This window comes from Pundamilia nyererei, unplaced genomic scaffold (assembly GCF_000239375.1).
Source record: "Pundamilia nyererei isolate P.nyererei 1_Seehausen unplaced genomic scaffold, PunNye1.0 scaffold00251, whole genome shotgun sequence".
NCBI lineage: Eukaryota > Metazoa > Chordata > Actinopteri > Cichliformes > Cichlidae > Pundamilia > Pundamilia nyererei.
Window position 1 is genome coordinate 499868 of NW_005187652.1, and position 14303 is coordinate 514170.

At 39.4% G+C, this 14303-nt stretch overlaps 1 protein-coding gene across 1 annotated transcript in view; it reads right to left on the bottom strand.

Annotated features, from left to right (window-relative positions):
• kcnq1.1 (potassium voltage-gated channel, KQT-like subfamily, member 1.1) overlaps window positions 1-5851 on the bottom strand; it is a 44397-nt gene extending 38546 nt beyond the window's left edge. The window contains exon 1 of the mRNA XM_005749626.1: window positions 5180-5851. Coding sequence (XP_005749683.1) covers window positions 5180-5541 — 362 coding nt within the window. The 5' untranslated portion in view covers window positions 5542-5851. The remainder of the gene's footprint in view (window positions 1-5179) is intronic.
• Window positions 5852-14303: the final 8452 nt, after the last annotated feature.

Sequence of the window (14303 nt, forward strand, 5' to 3'; positions counted from 1 at the left end):
GAGACTATTTCTGATGAGGCTTCAGTAAACAGTAGCTGGATCAAATGAAGGGCCAGATACATCTCTCAGGTCTTGTGTCAGGTCATTGCTAGATTTTTTTTTTCTCAATTTGTCCAAGTACACGACTTTCTTATAATGTTCATCTGTTGCAGATGGTTTCTTTGAGGGCTGCCTCTTCTTTTGTCCTCCACTTGTCCAGTTTCCTTTGATTTTTTGAAGGACACTCTGTACACAATGCTGAGATGTGCCAAGATTTTGGCCAATAGCTCTTTGGGAATCACCCTGCTGGTACAAAAATGCTATTTTATGCCTGTCTTGGCATTTTATTTATTTATTTATTTATTTTAGATTCAAGGAAAGAATTATATGTGCTTTTGTGACAGGCTGCAAGTAAGAGAGTGCCTAAAGATACATTTTAAAATGGGCTGTCTGCTAACGTGTGTGTAAACTCAAAACTGCTTGATCCAGTGAGTTAGGTTATACCTGAATGAATCATAGGTCAGTGTTAAGTGGCTCACTGATCAAAAAACCCCAATAAAACAAAAAAGCTTTGCACATATCTACATTGTACACATGTTAAAGAACACCAGATTATGTGTGATTTTTGTTTCTTTTGGGAAAAGCAGATTTACAAGTGGATATGTGTATGTTACTTAACCAAACAGCAACAGAATTATAGTGAATAATTACCCATTTTTCACACGGAAAACAACATGAATACAAACAACATCACTTAAAAAATTTACTTTTTATATAACTAAACAGGTGAAATAAAAATCTTTCAAAGATAAAAAGAAAAAGTTTAATTTAATTATTTATTTAAGGCAAACTGCAAATGTAGTAAGTGTTTCTTTCTTTCGGAGGAGGCCTAAGAGTAATGCTGTTTGAAGTTACCACTTGGATGAAAGTGACATATGAGCTACCTAATCTACAAATTAAACCAAAACCGAGACAACCTGCAAACATGCAGCTAGTCCTGTGACATTTAGAGAGATAACATTATCAGGTTATTTGGATGACGTTACTTTCAGCTGATTAACCTTCACGTAGCTCCAAGTTCCAGGATTAATTGCAGGACCCCACTGAAATTTCTCTTGTTTACTAAGGAAATATCACTGTATAATGTTACCAACGCTGACCTGGGTGACAACATCTGTGAATAAGTGAGTCTTCTTCTAAATGAGTTGCTGCTCTTCGGCAGAGAGAACCTTCAGCAGCTATAATGCTGTAGAGTTTGGAAATTACAATGCTAACTACATTTACTGCAGAGAGTCCATCTGTTGTATCACTGCAGTGCACACATAGACACTGTGTATGTGTCTGTACGTATGTGCGAGAAAAACAACACCTCAGTTGTTTCTATACTCCCGGCTATATAAGAATGACAGCTGTAACTAATTTAACTGTACACAAATATGGTGACAGCTGGAGCTGTAAAATGCTTAGATGATTGAAAAATGTAAAATAAAGCGACCAACAAAAAAAGAAAGAAAAGGAAAAGAAAAAAAAAACCCCAATTTTATTAGTCTAATCTACTTTAGGTGCCAAAATTGGCACTAAGTACAATCCAGACTCATATCAGGGACACTGCAGCTTTAGTGGCGAGTGAAAGCTGAAGCTACATGAACTCACCCCATCACCTCCAAAGCCACCACAGCCCTAAATATTCATTGTCTTGTTCCAACGTGAAAACACTCCTGTATGGAAACTTTACATGTGGAGAGTTACAGTTTCCAGTCAGTGTTTGCACCACGAAAACCCTTATCGCCACACGCTACAGCTTCAGTTCATTGAAGACTGGCCAGGAATCGAAATAACCCCCTCTGTGTGTGTCTGTGTTTAGCTTAAACACAGACACAGACACACACGCACACACAGGCATGAATGTGCACGCCACACATCAACACAGATAAAAGACTGAGGAGAAACCTGCTCAGGGCTGGTGCATAACACAGCTAAAGCAGCTTGTCTTGTGTGAAAGGACCGAACAAGTAGATAATGCAGCACAGTAAGCTGACTCTTCAAAATGACATCTTCAGACTGCTGCCTGTAAAAATGGAAGTAAATACATCGAGGAAGAGCGAGCCACATTACACAAAAAAGGTCAAAATGTTCACCGGTAAGAACATAGTGTAATTTGTCAGACTTTATGCTAATCTGTGACAGAGGCAGTTAAAGAGAAGATCAAAAGAAACACAGCTGAACATCAAACTTTCCAAACCATACACTCTGTTATGCTAATGGTTGTAATTTGTCAGTGAAGCGCCGCTTAAATTATTTCAGAGCGTTTGAAATCCCTGTAAACATACACACTCGGTATGCTGAGCATACACTTCTGCTTTCTTTATATTCATCGGAGACTATCTAACTTGTCAGTCCCTCTCCACTATAACTGCACCATCATATTTCACTTCCTTGACCTCCAGGCCTATAGATAATACAGGCTCTGTGTTGCTGTCTGGCACCCGTGGGCTTGGTGTAGCAACGGACAAAATAATACATCGGCTAAGCTACATAGGCACCGCTGAACTCTAAACAAAAGCTCAAAGCTTTGCTCCTATCTATTATTGATGGACAGATTCACTTGCAGTCTGTTGTGCAGCGAGTGTAGAGACAAAGTGGGGGAAAGGATAAGAGTAGCAATGCTGCTGACCATATAACTAGCTCTTTCATTCAGCTGTCACGTACCATGAAACCCCCCACAATAAAACAGAGATAAATCAATCAGAAGAAAAAGAAAACTATAAAGAAAACTCAGCCAAAACTTTGGCCGATATCGGGTTAGGGTTAATAGTTCAGAGATACCAGCTCCTAGATGATGGGTAGTCTTGTGTATGTGCTTCACTGGGTAACTTAGATCTTAGCTCCATCTAAACTGGAGGGAAAAAAAGTTGCTTAATTGAAAAGAATAACTTGATGTCTCTTCTTATTAAATCTTCTTATTAAAGTTGTCTTTGACTGAACATCCTCTGATAGTTAGTCTGAAAAAACAAACACTTTTCATTTGATTTTTCTCTTCATTTCCCAGTTGATTGATCCATCACCAGCATGTGGAATGGCTTCATAACACAATGCTGAGTTTACTGTGGCACTCAGGACTCGTTTTAAATGTGGTGCTACAAGAAAAGCAATATGTGGAGCGAGGCTTTCTTTCCAATAGCTAAGTATATTTTATGATCACTTCAAAGGAAATGCATGGGCCCTTTCTTTTTAAAAACATAATGAAACATTCCTCAGACCCTTAAAGCATGCTATATCACTAAACTGACTTACATATGCATTCACCTGCGCGCACGCACACACACACACACACACACACACATGCGCTTCTGATAAGGCTTTGGGTCACTCTGGTGTTTGAGTTCTGGGTCAGTGATAAGGTGGTACTTGTTCCTAACTGCCTTTCTCCCACTCAAACATTTGCAAAACAAGGTACTAAGCTGACACTAAAAACCTGCTGCATGGTTACACACTATACTTACAGCAAGCACCTGCTGCTCTCATAGTAGCAATAAAGCTCTGTCTTAAATGCACAACAATACGCCACCATATTAAACCTAATGATCTAATCTAATCTAATCGTTTTGAATATCTTCAAATGTTCTCCATTTTTCAAAAAGCTGAATCTGTATGTGCGGCACTGAGAATATTTTTGCCATTAAAGGATGCCATCGAATTGCCTTTATGTCCTGAAAAAAAGACTCCCTCCATCTCCCAATCGTGGCAGTTTCTCCTTTGTTTACCTTTGACCATGTACACTGCTAACAGGGACACAGTTAGAAAGGTGAAAGTGATTATTCTGCTTGCACATCACTATATTTAGTACAAATTTCAGAATACAAAGTACAGTGTGACTCTCGCAGTGATCCCCAGAGTATTATGATGCCCTGCATTTACTTTTACATCTTTTCTTTTACATGCAAAAAGAAAACCCAGACAACAACAACAAAAAAACCCAACAAATAAGAATTTCTCAATTTGAAAAAAAAAATGTCAGGAGAGCGGAAACCTCGCAACCCAGTTTTCCAAAATGATCACCTGCACATGTAACCTAATGTCATCAAACCCCTGTGATTTTGCCTTCTTGAGACATCATTGCAAGATTTTCCTATAATTGTACAGTACTAACTTTACAGTGTCAACTCATTCTCAGAAATGTTTTAACATGTTTGAGTTGCACTGTGTTTGCCTTTGCTCCCTTTGAGCCACTGAGAGTAAGCCGCTCTGACAGGCCGAGTTCCCCTGCATCACCTCCGACACCACAGGGTCACCGGGTGGCACTGCCAGACAGGGCCACTACCTCCTCTGAAGCACACATGCTGCCAAGTTTAGCTGCCTGCTATCAGTGCCAGCAAGTGGGGACAGACAGCACACGGTGGGGTTGTGCTCGGAGATCATATCCCACATTCCTAAACCTGGGCCTGAACTCTCCATCTTGGATATATCAGACTGTGAGTTTACTGGACATGGGTTACACTTAGAAAAATAACAAAAGAAACACAAAGCTAGCATGATATCAGTGGTGTACAGTATTTATCCTCAGTAACAACATTTCATTTGCCAAGAAAGACAAAGTATCAGTTTTCTAATTTTCATAACAGTAGTACTTTATCCCATATAACCTGAGCCACACTTGATAAACCCCACTTTTATGTTTTTATAAAAGGTAGTCCTTCATACCGATCATGCTGTCAGGAAGGGAAAACACTGAAACATTTCCTGCTGGGCTGAATTGGTTTTTAAAGTTCTCTTGTCAGAGGCTTGCTGAATACAAAACACCTCTTTGCTGCACACAAACTGTTCTGCAAAATTAAATGCCCACTGGTGCTGAGGAAAATAGTATCCCAAATGAAAGATCTGTATAATATTCCTATACTCCTCCTGTGAAGGCTTGTTTTGTCCAAGACTCTCTTGTCTGTGATGAATTACATGCATTTTTTAAAAATCTGCCACGGTAAGACTAAAATATCCATATAATGTTCCTAAAGGGACCTCCGGTTGTGCTGCGATATCTGTGTAGCATCTTTATAAAATTCATAGGATTAACAGTTCTTTGTAGTGAGGACTTCCAAGGCTCTACATGAGCAATTAACTCCCTGTTTAATTAGGATCTTAGAGTTGCAATTATGCCCTTGAATACCCAGTGGATCTGGGTGATTAGGAAAATAAAAACACTCACACTGTGAAGTGATACACGAAGCATTTCCAGCCAGACGGCCTTTCCAGAAAATTATACACGCGCCCTTGGATGTAGGTTCGGGTGAGGACTGGACGAACCCCGGTGCTGTACACCGACATCCGCACAGACATCCGGGGATGAGAAAAATAAGGGTGGAGGTGAACGGGAGGTATAGCGTTGGGGGTACACCCGTCCTCTGGCATTTTGTCCCTTTCACAAAACGTGTTGTTGCCCACAGGTGTCCCTGTTTCGGGCTCACTAAAAGTAATTTCTGACAGCTCCAGATCCGGTGGTCTTTTTCCACGTGCCAAACCAGAACCCCTCCGTGTGTTCTCCTGACGAGGGTCGGAAGAATTAGACATTATAGCCTCCCGTTAGTCTTCTGTCGCCGGCTTAACTTTTTTTTTCACAGTTATTTTTTTCGGTCACTGACTCAAACGGACAAATGTTCGCCCATGTGCGCTCACCTTCTGTTGCGCGCCCGATCGCACCAAGGCACATAAAACTGTAACATAAACTAAGTTATTAATGCTCCAGATCACCAGCGGGGTTTCTTTAATTTAACTTTACAGCTCTCCGGGTTGTCGAGGATATGGCGAGTCCCAGCCTTCAATGGAACACCCCCCCTCCCTTGCTACTTTCAGGGCACTTATCAGCTTGGAGAGCTGTCGCCAGGCGGTGCGCTGCGAGCCGCCAGCTGTTCAGACTATTTACTGTAATGCAGAACTGCTTAAAACAATCTGAACCTGGCGAACTCCATCACAGTCGCGCGACGAGCTTTGGATTAAACCATCTCTGCAAAACAGTGACACGCATTTCTATTAAAAGTAGAGTTGGCTTTATAACGACGTTAATGAAACTGCCACTGTTCATTTATGCGCGCGTGTCCAGCTGGGCCAGAACTTCTTAACAAAGCACACCAGGACACCTCGCACCTTAAGTTTACATGTTAATGGAGTTTCACTTCTGCATAATAAATCACTTTAAGTAGCAGAGACTGAACAAATGTGTAAACAAAAGGGTGACCACACGATATAAATTAAAAGGAACCCGTTTCATTCAAAGGTCTTTTCATATCGATATTAAATTATTAGACAGCAACTAAAGTTGTTGTTTATATTTCGTTCAATTCAACAGTCGCTTCAAGGCACTTTATATTGTAAGGTAAATACCCTACAATAATACTAAGAAAACCCCAGCAATCATAGAATCATCTGTGAGCATGCACTTGGTGACACTGGGAAGGAAAAATTCCCTTTTGACATAAGAGAACTTCCAGCAAAACCAGGGGAGGGGAGGGGCAGTGATTTGTGACCAGTTGGGTTGAGGGTAGGAAGCTAGGGCAGGTTAGCACTGTTGCCTCACAGCGAGAAGTTCCTGGGTTTGAATCCATCATCTGGCCGGAGTTCGCATGTTCTCCGCCATATTTACGTGGGTTCTCTCTGCCTTCTTTCCATACTCCAAAGACATGCACTGAGTGGGGTTAGGTTGGTGATCCTAAACTCTAAACTGGCCATAGGTGTTAGTGTGAATGCAAATGGTTGTCTGTCTCTTTGAGTTAGCTCTGTGACCTGTCCAGGGTGTACCTTGTTTTTTTTGCCTGGGATAGCTTCCAGCCGCCCAACGACCTTGAATTGGATAAGCCGCAGAATAGATAGATGGGTATGTGATGGCTTCTTCTTTTTTGCAGATTCCCTAAATGTCTCTATCGACAGCGGGTGAGCATTCAGTATCATATAAAGGCCAGAGGTCTCATTCAGCGCTAATCATTTCATATTGTCAGTATATGATGCGACTGCTATATTGGCAGGTTAGGATGTGACCTCAGTAACCTGTTTTATTACACATACACACAGACGCCTACTGGAACAAATGTGTAATGAGCAGTGTGTGCGAAACGTGTCTCCAACCCCTTTTCTGCAAAGAAACCACTTGATTGGCTGAATTAATGTGTTAAGAAGTGCATAGAATTTCCTTCCATTGTTTGAAGAGGCATTCAGCCTCAGTCATTTTCCATCATTAAACTGCCAGTTTGAAGTTTAACATTAGCAGTCATTGTGTGAAAGTCATTGGTGTTTGGGAGCTATACAGAGCTCTCCTCTGCACACCTGTTCCCCACACCACCATTGAAACTACTAAACATCGCTGCACTGTGTGCACCAGTGTGTGTTTTTATTAGGTTTTTCACCTTTTGATATCCTCTTCTTATCTCTTTCTTTCATCCACTCAGACCAGAGTGCACAAAATATGAAATAGCTTTTAACAACTGACAAGAGAGATCGTATTACTATTATCACCTTCTTAAACTGGAATAATACGATCTACTGCAGCTTAAAATTTCTATGAACATGTGGATGTTACTTGCTTTACATGAGCTAAAATAACACTGGTGTTAGGCTAATTGAAAACTCTTATACATGGAGCTTAGTTTGACAAAGTTAGCCTGTTACTCATTCATTTTTAGCTGTGACCTTGACTAAGAAAGTGCAAGGAGGAAGAAACAAGTCCCCCACTGCAGATTTTAATAGGAGTCCAGTGGCATCCACGTGATGACAGGATCTGTTGACAGGTAGATATTAAAACAATTCTAACTGGGTCTTGCTGTTAGATGCCACTGCTACATTTGAGATTTTGTTCATAATAAAAAAGGGCAATTATTCTAAATGTCATCATTCCAATGTGCATTTTATTGTACGGAGGAAATAAAATATTGAATTTCTATTTAAAAGCAAAAATGGCAACACTTAGAGATGCTTAGTCATTGCAAAAGTAATGAGATCTGGATTATCAATTAGTCAGCAAAATCATTTTTTAAGCGAAAAAGACAAAAGATTTTGCTGCATTAAAAAAATATAACATCTACTTGCATTTTTGAATGTAAATAACAACCTGAATTCAACATGATCAACAGAGGACACTCCAACTCCACATCACCTAATGCAGTCATGTTGCATAATTTCTTTTAATTTTTATTTCTTTTTTGTACTCTTGTGAGCAAATAATATTAAAATTTTGGTTATTGTTACTCATGTTCAACAACCAATTTGGAAGACTGAATCCCCTCAAAGAAAAGACACCCTCCTCCTACTGAAGTTGACACCAGAGGGCAGTCAGAAAGCTATTGTTATTCACTCAGGCATATCCAGATTAGAAAAGGGGATTCTTTTTTTGTTGTTGTCCCAGGCACCCAGCTGAGAAAACAGCAACTCGTAATTTAGTTTGCAGTGAGAAGACAAGAAATAATATTGCACTGTAACCAACTAATGATCACAAATACACACACACAAAAAAGTGTGTGTGTGTGGGGGGGGGGGAAGCGAGAACAGAGAGAACATTTAAAAAGATTACCAGTGGAATACAAACAGTTTCCAGTAGACTCATCTTCCTGGTCATAAATATGTTGAACTTAGAAGTAGTTACATAAGGTTGAAATGTCTCCGCAGGGTACTCCACAGATAGTCTTTCCAAACAGTCTGTCCAAGCGTTCAGCCCAGTCAGTTGAAATTAGTCATGGGATCTCAGACTTTATTGTCCTCCATATTTATGAGTAATATAAACACATAAAGAAAATGGGCTCCATCCCTCGATGGCTTTATAAACAAATGATCAGTGACAAAGCCCATTCATGTAAAGACCTTAGTAATAAAGCCACAACATATAATGCGTGAAGACGTGTTCGTGTTGTACGTTTTATGATGTAACCCAATTAATAATGTCTACACCGCGTGCGTCACTGTGCACTGATGCTCTCGTACACATGCTGTCTGTGGCCCCATTCAGGGATGCATCCTTTGAAGTCTGTGTTTCTTTACCAGATATGACAAGGCTGTCCCCTTCCAAAGGCTCTCCTGAATGCAGCCTGAGAAATGCTTGTCGCTTTTGCCTGCAATTGAAGAACAAAAGTTGGCGTATCCCTCGCAGTGTGCATACGCCAGTGAGGGAACAGCACTGGAACACATAAAAAAAATTAAACTATTATGTATGTAAGACCCACCAACCGGAAGTTATCACATTTGTACAGACGGCCACCCCCACCACACAAGAGGAAGTGGGTTGCGTGTGATTTGCATGCAGGCACTAATAATGATGAGATCAAGGACTCTGGCAAACAACAATGGGGTGACAAGATCAAACAGTCAAAGCACTAAAGGGTACGAGAATGACTCGAAACATTACCTGATTAGCTTTAGTTACTGTCGTCACATGCGGTAAAATAATAACAAGAGAAGCTACATTGCTCTTCCTCGAGTGCATCTATGAACATTATTCCGGTGTTTGCTGTATAATTAGAACTCATGTTTAAAATACTTGATTTAAGCACACATATGAAGGCAGATGGAGCGACTGCGGGGTAATTTGCATGGCTGTGATCTTTTCTGTTGTTTTTTCCTCGCACTGTTTGCGTTTGTTGTTCCTGGTTTAGTTTTGCGTTTAGTCACTGTTTGGATAGGTTTAATCTCACTATTGCTGTGACACAGGCAAAGCAGGACAAATGCCAAAGAGCACTGAGGTAACCAACCAAACAAACAGCCAGCCAAAAAAAAAAAAAAGAGAAAAGAAAAAACAAATCAATGTTATAATTTTCTTAGTTGCAGACATTCTACACTTAGTAAAGTACCATACCAAGCTACAATAACAAAAGTAAAAACAGCTCCATTTAACCAACTTTCTGCAGGAATGGTCTAAATTTGATGTTCAATCTTTAACAATAAAAGTGACAAACTGATTGTAACCGATCTGCCATCGTTTCAGAGGGCTGTTATTATTTAAGATTGCAGAGGACCCGCAAATCATGAAGGGTCTGCGCTTCGATCTCAAGATCAAAAAAAGACAAAGAAAGAGAGAGAAAAGAAAGTAACAGGGGTTAATCAGACTTAACTGTGAGCAGAGCCAGACACGGCATCACGGTCACAAATATAATTCTTCCATTGTTATTCCCACAGTTCATCAGAACACCATGTGCGACGTTTTAGTTCTGCCTCATCTTCTCTCATTCTTACACACAGACACAAAACTTCCCACATATACAGACCCATACATCTCCCCATTATCAGGCTCTCTAGGCTCTCTGCGACGTGATGAACTGCATCCCAGCTCTGGAGATACTGTATCTCCCCATGTTCCCCATGTCTCTGTCGTAAATCTGTGTGCATACCAGGAAGTGAACAAAATTCTGCTGTGCAAAACATCTCAGTACAGCTTACTTTCAACATGGGTGTAAATGATCTTTATCCGAGATAATTTAGACATGTAGTTCATTATAAATTATTCAGTTTTCATTCATTGTAGATTTATTACCATGTCCAAGAATTTTGCAATACATCCATCCATTCATTTTCCTAACTACTTATCCAATTCAGGGGATGTTGGCACCTATAAATTCAAAACAGAAAACACTGTTTTTCTGTGTGTGAGGTCTCACTCTTTGTTGGCACTTTGTTTTACTTTGGTTTATTATTTTTGCTTCTTTTTGCTCAAATTTTGTTCTGTCGTTAACCTTTTTATCTGTGGTTAACCTTTTTATCCGTCGTTAACCTTTTTATCTGTGTATATACTCTAAACTTTATCCTTTTTCATTTGTCAGCTCATCTCGACATGCTATTGCGTCTCATAGTCTCTTTACTCTCTGCTGGAGTGTTTGGTTAACCTTTCGGACTTATGCTCTTTATTCATCAGATTACTACTTCTTTCTTTCTTTTGGACTTATGGTTGTTTTTCCTGCCATCTCCTTTTATAACTTCCCAAGTAAGTTTTTATTAAAGTTTACTTTTGTTTATTCATTCTGGCTGTCTGCCTGCTGTTCTTTATTTTGGATCCTATTTTCAACCCCATCCACTCATAACAACATAGAGAAATGCAGCTTTTACAGATAGAATGCAATACAGTATTGCAAATGTGACAGTAAAAGGATGTACTGTAAACACCTTTACCAAAATGTTGATAGCAAACGTTGGTGTTGTGCCATTCTGTGCCATTTGCCATTGCCCAGGGAGGCATTTGAATACTTGTATGAGGTGGCTTTATCATCTTCATAGCTAGCTTGTTGGTAAGTAGCTACAGTCTCGTCCATAGGTTTCTGAATATTTACACATTTTTAGTGATTTTGCCTCTGTACACCACCACAGTGGTTATTAAAGAAAACACTCAACATGTGACTGAAGTGCAGAATTTTAGCTTTATTTAAGGGTTTTGGCAAGAGCATTGCATAAGGTGATTAGGAATTACAGAAATTCAATACTTAATACCCCATTTTCAGAGGCTCAGACAAAATTGGACAGTTGACTGGCAGGCAGTTTTATGGCCAGATGAGGCTTGACCCTCCTTATTTCATATCAAACAAGAACCACTTTGAGAGTGCAAACCTCTGCCAAGCTCACTCTTCCACCAATATTCACTTTTAATAGTAGGGCTGCACGATTAATCTTTAGAAAATCGCGATCTCGATTCATACTTATGTGCGATCTCATTTCCAAATGACAACGATTAAAAAAAAAAAAAAAGACGACGACGATTGTACCGCATTTTGATCCGGGATGTAATCTGCATGAAAACAAGCGCTCACTCTTCCTCCTCAACAAATGACAAGGGCGGAGCCTCATGCCACGTGATACAGAAGCTGTGCCGTGTGATGCTAAAATTAGCAGGGAAAAAACAACGTCAGGGATGACGAAAGTGACAGGAGAAAATCCGTCCCGGTCAACCACCCAAACATCAATAACGGGAACCTTGTACAGCGCTTCCCTATACCCGTCGAACTCCAGCAGGCACAAAGAAATTACGGAGGCTATCACTTATCACCTGACCAAAGATATGGCTCCCATCAACACTGTGCAAAATGAAGGATTTAGGAAAATGATCAACACCCTAGACAAACGCTACACAGTGCCGTCCCGCAACTATTTTTCTATTGTTGCACTACCTGCTCTATACACGCAGCGTCGAGCAACGGTGGAGACGGAATTTCAAGCAGTACAACATTTTGCGGCAACGACAAAACGTGAGACATTTGTTGTTTATATGTTTATTTATTGTTTTTATGTTCAGTCTCAACTGTTACGAAGTTGATGTGCAGTTAATAAGTGCAATAAATATTTATACTGGAAAAGAGAATCGTGAGAGAATCGTGATCTCAATTCTAAGCCAAAAAATCGTGATTCTCATTTTATGCAAAATCGTGCAGCCCTATTTAATAGTATTGTTTTGTTTGTTCTTTTTGTACATACTTTAAATAATTTACTGTAAAAATCCAGTAGCTTGACAGGATGTTTATGAATAATAAGTATTTACTATAAGTACCTGAACATGAACAACTTGAGCTCATTAAACAACACTACAGTATATTTAGAATAAACTTAGCAGCTCGTTGAATTTCTCTTGGGAATACTTTCCTTGAAGATAGAATGCATTTTGAGGTTAACTTGAAAGAAAGGCAGATGTGAAACATTGGATGCAAATGAAATGACTTAATGAAAGGTTATATGACGTTGAAGAGGTCAGGGGTCCAAAGTAACGTGAACCTTAGAATCCCCATATAACATTCCCTAGATGCCCTAAATGTTGTCATTACAAACATAAATGTCAATAGAAACATAGATTGAAATAGTTCTATATTGCACTATAATCACTTTGACCTTCATATCAACCTAATGACCTTGAAGGAGAGGTCAAAGATCAAATGTGACATGCTATTTCAAATTGTTAGAAGGGAATTTCTATATATTGGTAATATTTATAATTGTAAGAATCATAGCTTAAAAGTTTTTTTGTTACTTGTCAACCAAGTAATCATGTTAAGGTCACCTCGAAGACCGTGGCGGACGTAACCCAGATTATGGATTGTTAACATGACCCCCCAGAATGACAGATACGCTTGCAAGCATTACCTAAAATATCACCTTCTGGACAGAGGTACAGGAAACCAGAAAGTAGCAACATATTTGCTGTATATGACTCTGATGCAAGAGGTTGTTACAAGAAAATTCATATGAACGAGTCTATTAAACTGACAGCCTAAATTGTTTAAAAAAAACAAACAAAACATTAACTGCTTCGAGCAGCTTGATAACATTACAACTTAATGGCAGACCGGCTACATTACCCACCAAACATTATCTTCTAACAGTAAATGAAAGAGTGAAAACAAATATTGAATATTTGCATTTTGCCATAACTGAACAATCACCCACCATGTAAACATGAAACATTCTTCTTGATGATGCTATCACATATTTCCTGCAAATGTTTTAACCTATTGTAACTCAGGTTCTCTGCTGGCTTTGAATGCAGTCACTGTGGTGGCTATTGGAGTAAATGTAAGTCAATGTCATGTTATATTTTCTTCAAGGAAGCATTCATTTGGAAAAGGGCAAAAAATGTGACCATGAGCGGATGCTTCTGTATTGCAACAATGCTGAGCGATGCTGTGGTATTCAGGATATGCAATACAGATTTTTACTATCATGAGTCAAGATTCCTTTGATGATTATTGTTTTGAGCACTTTGATATTGTAGCCTTGCTCTATTGCTCGCTTTTATTTATGAAACACCATACACCTGAGCCTCCTCTGAATCAAAAATAAAATTCAGGAATATAAACAAATGACAGATTTTTATGCAATAAAAAAAAAAAAGATAAGAACTCTTACTCCATTTCTCAATTGTACTACTAAACGCAACATGGTCACAAATACACACTCGTTACTCTTTGGCAGAGAGCTTAACATCCTTCTGTTTTTCCACTATTTTATCCCATGCTAACCACTACCTAATCTAAACACATTTAGGATTAGCATATAATAAGTGATTGAGACACAGCAGAGGAGAGGGGTACCAGCTGTGCGGGAAGTCAGGCACAAGAGAAAACACAATGGGGGTGGCTGGTGGACAGGTGGGAAATGTCAGCATCTGAAAAAGAGACATACACACACAAAGGGAAGCAGGGAATAAAACTGACACCAGAACAGCTGGGACAAACAAAAAATGTGTAACTGTGTTGTGGAAACACAATGGCTTATTGTGACTTCAGGCCAAATTATGTATACTAGCATGTCTGCGTGTATGTATGTTGACTTTTGTGTAAATACTGTAGTGCTTAGAGTACCAGTTCACATAATTATGATATTAA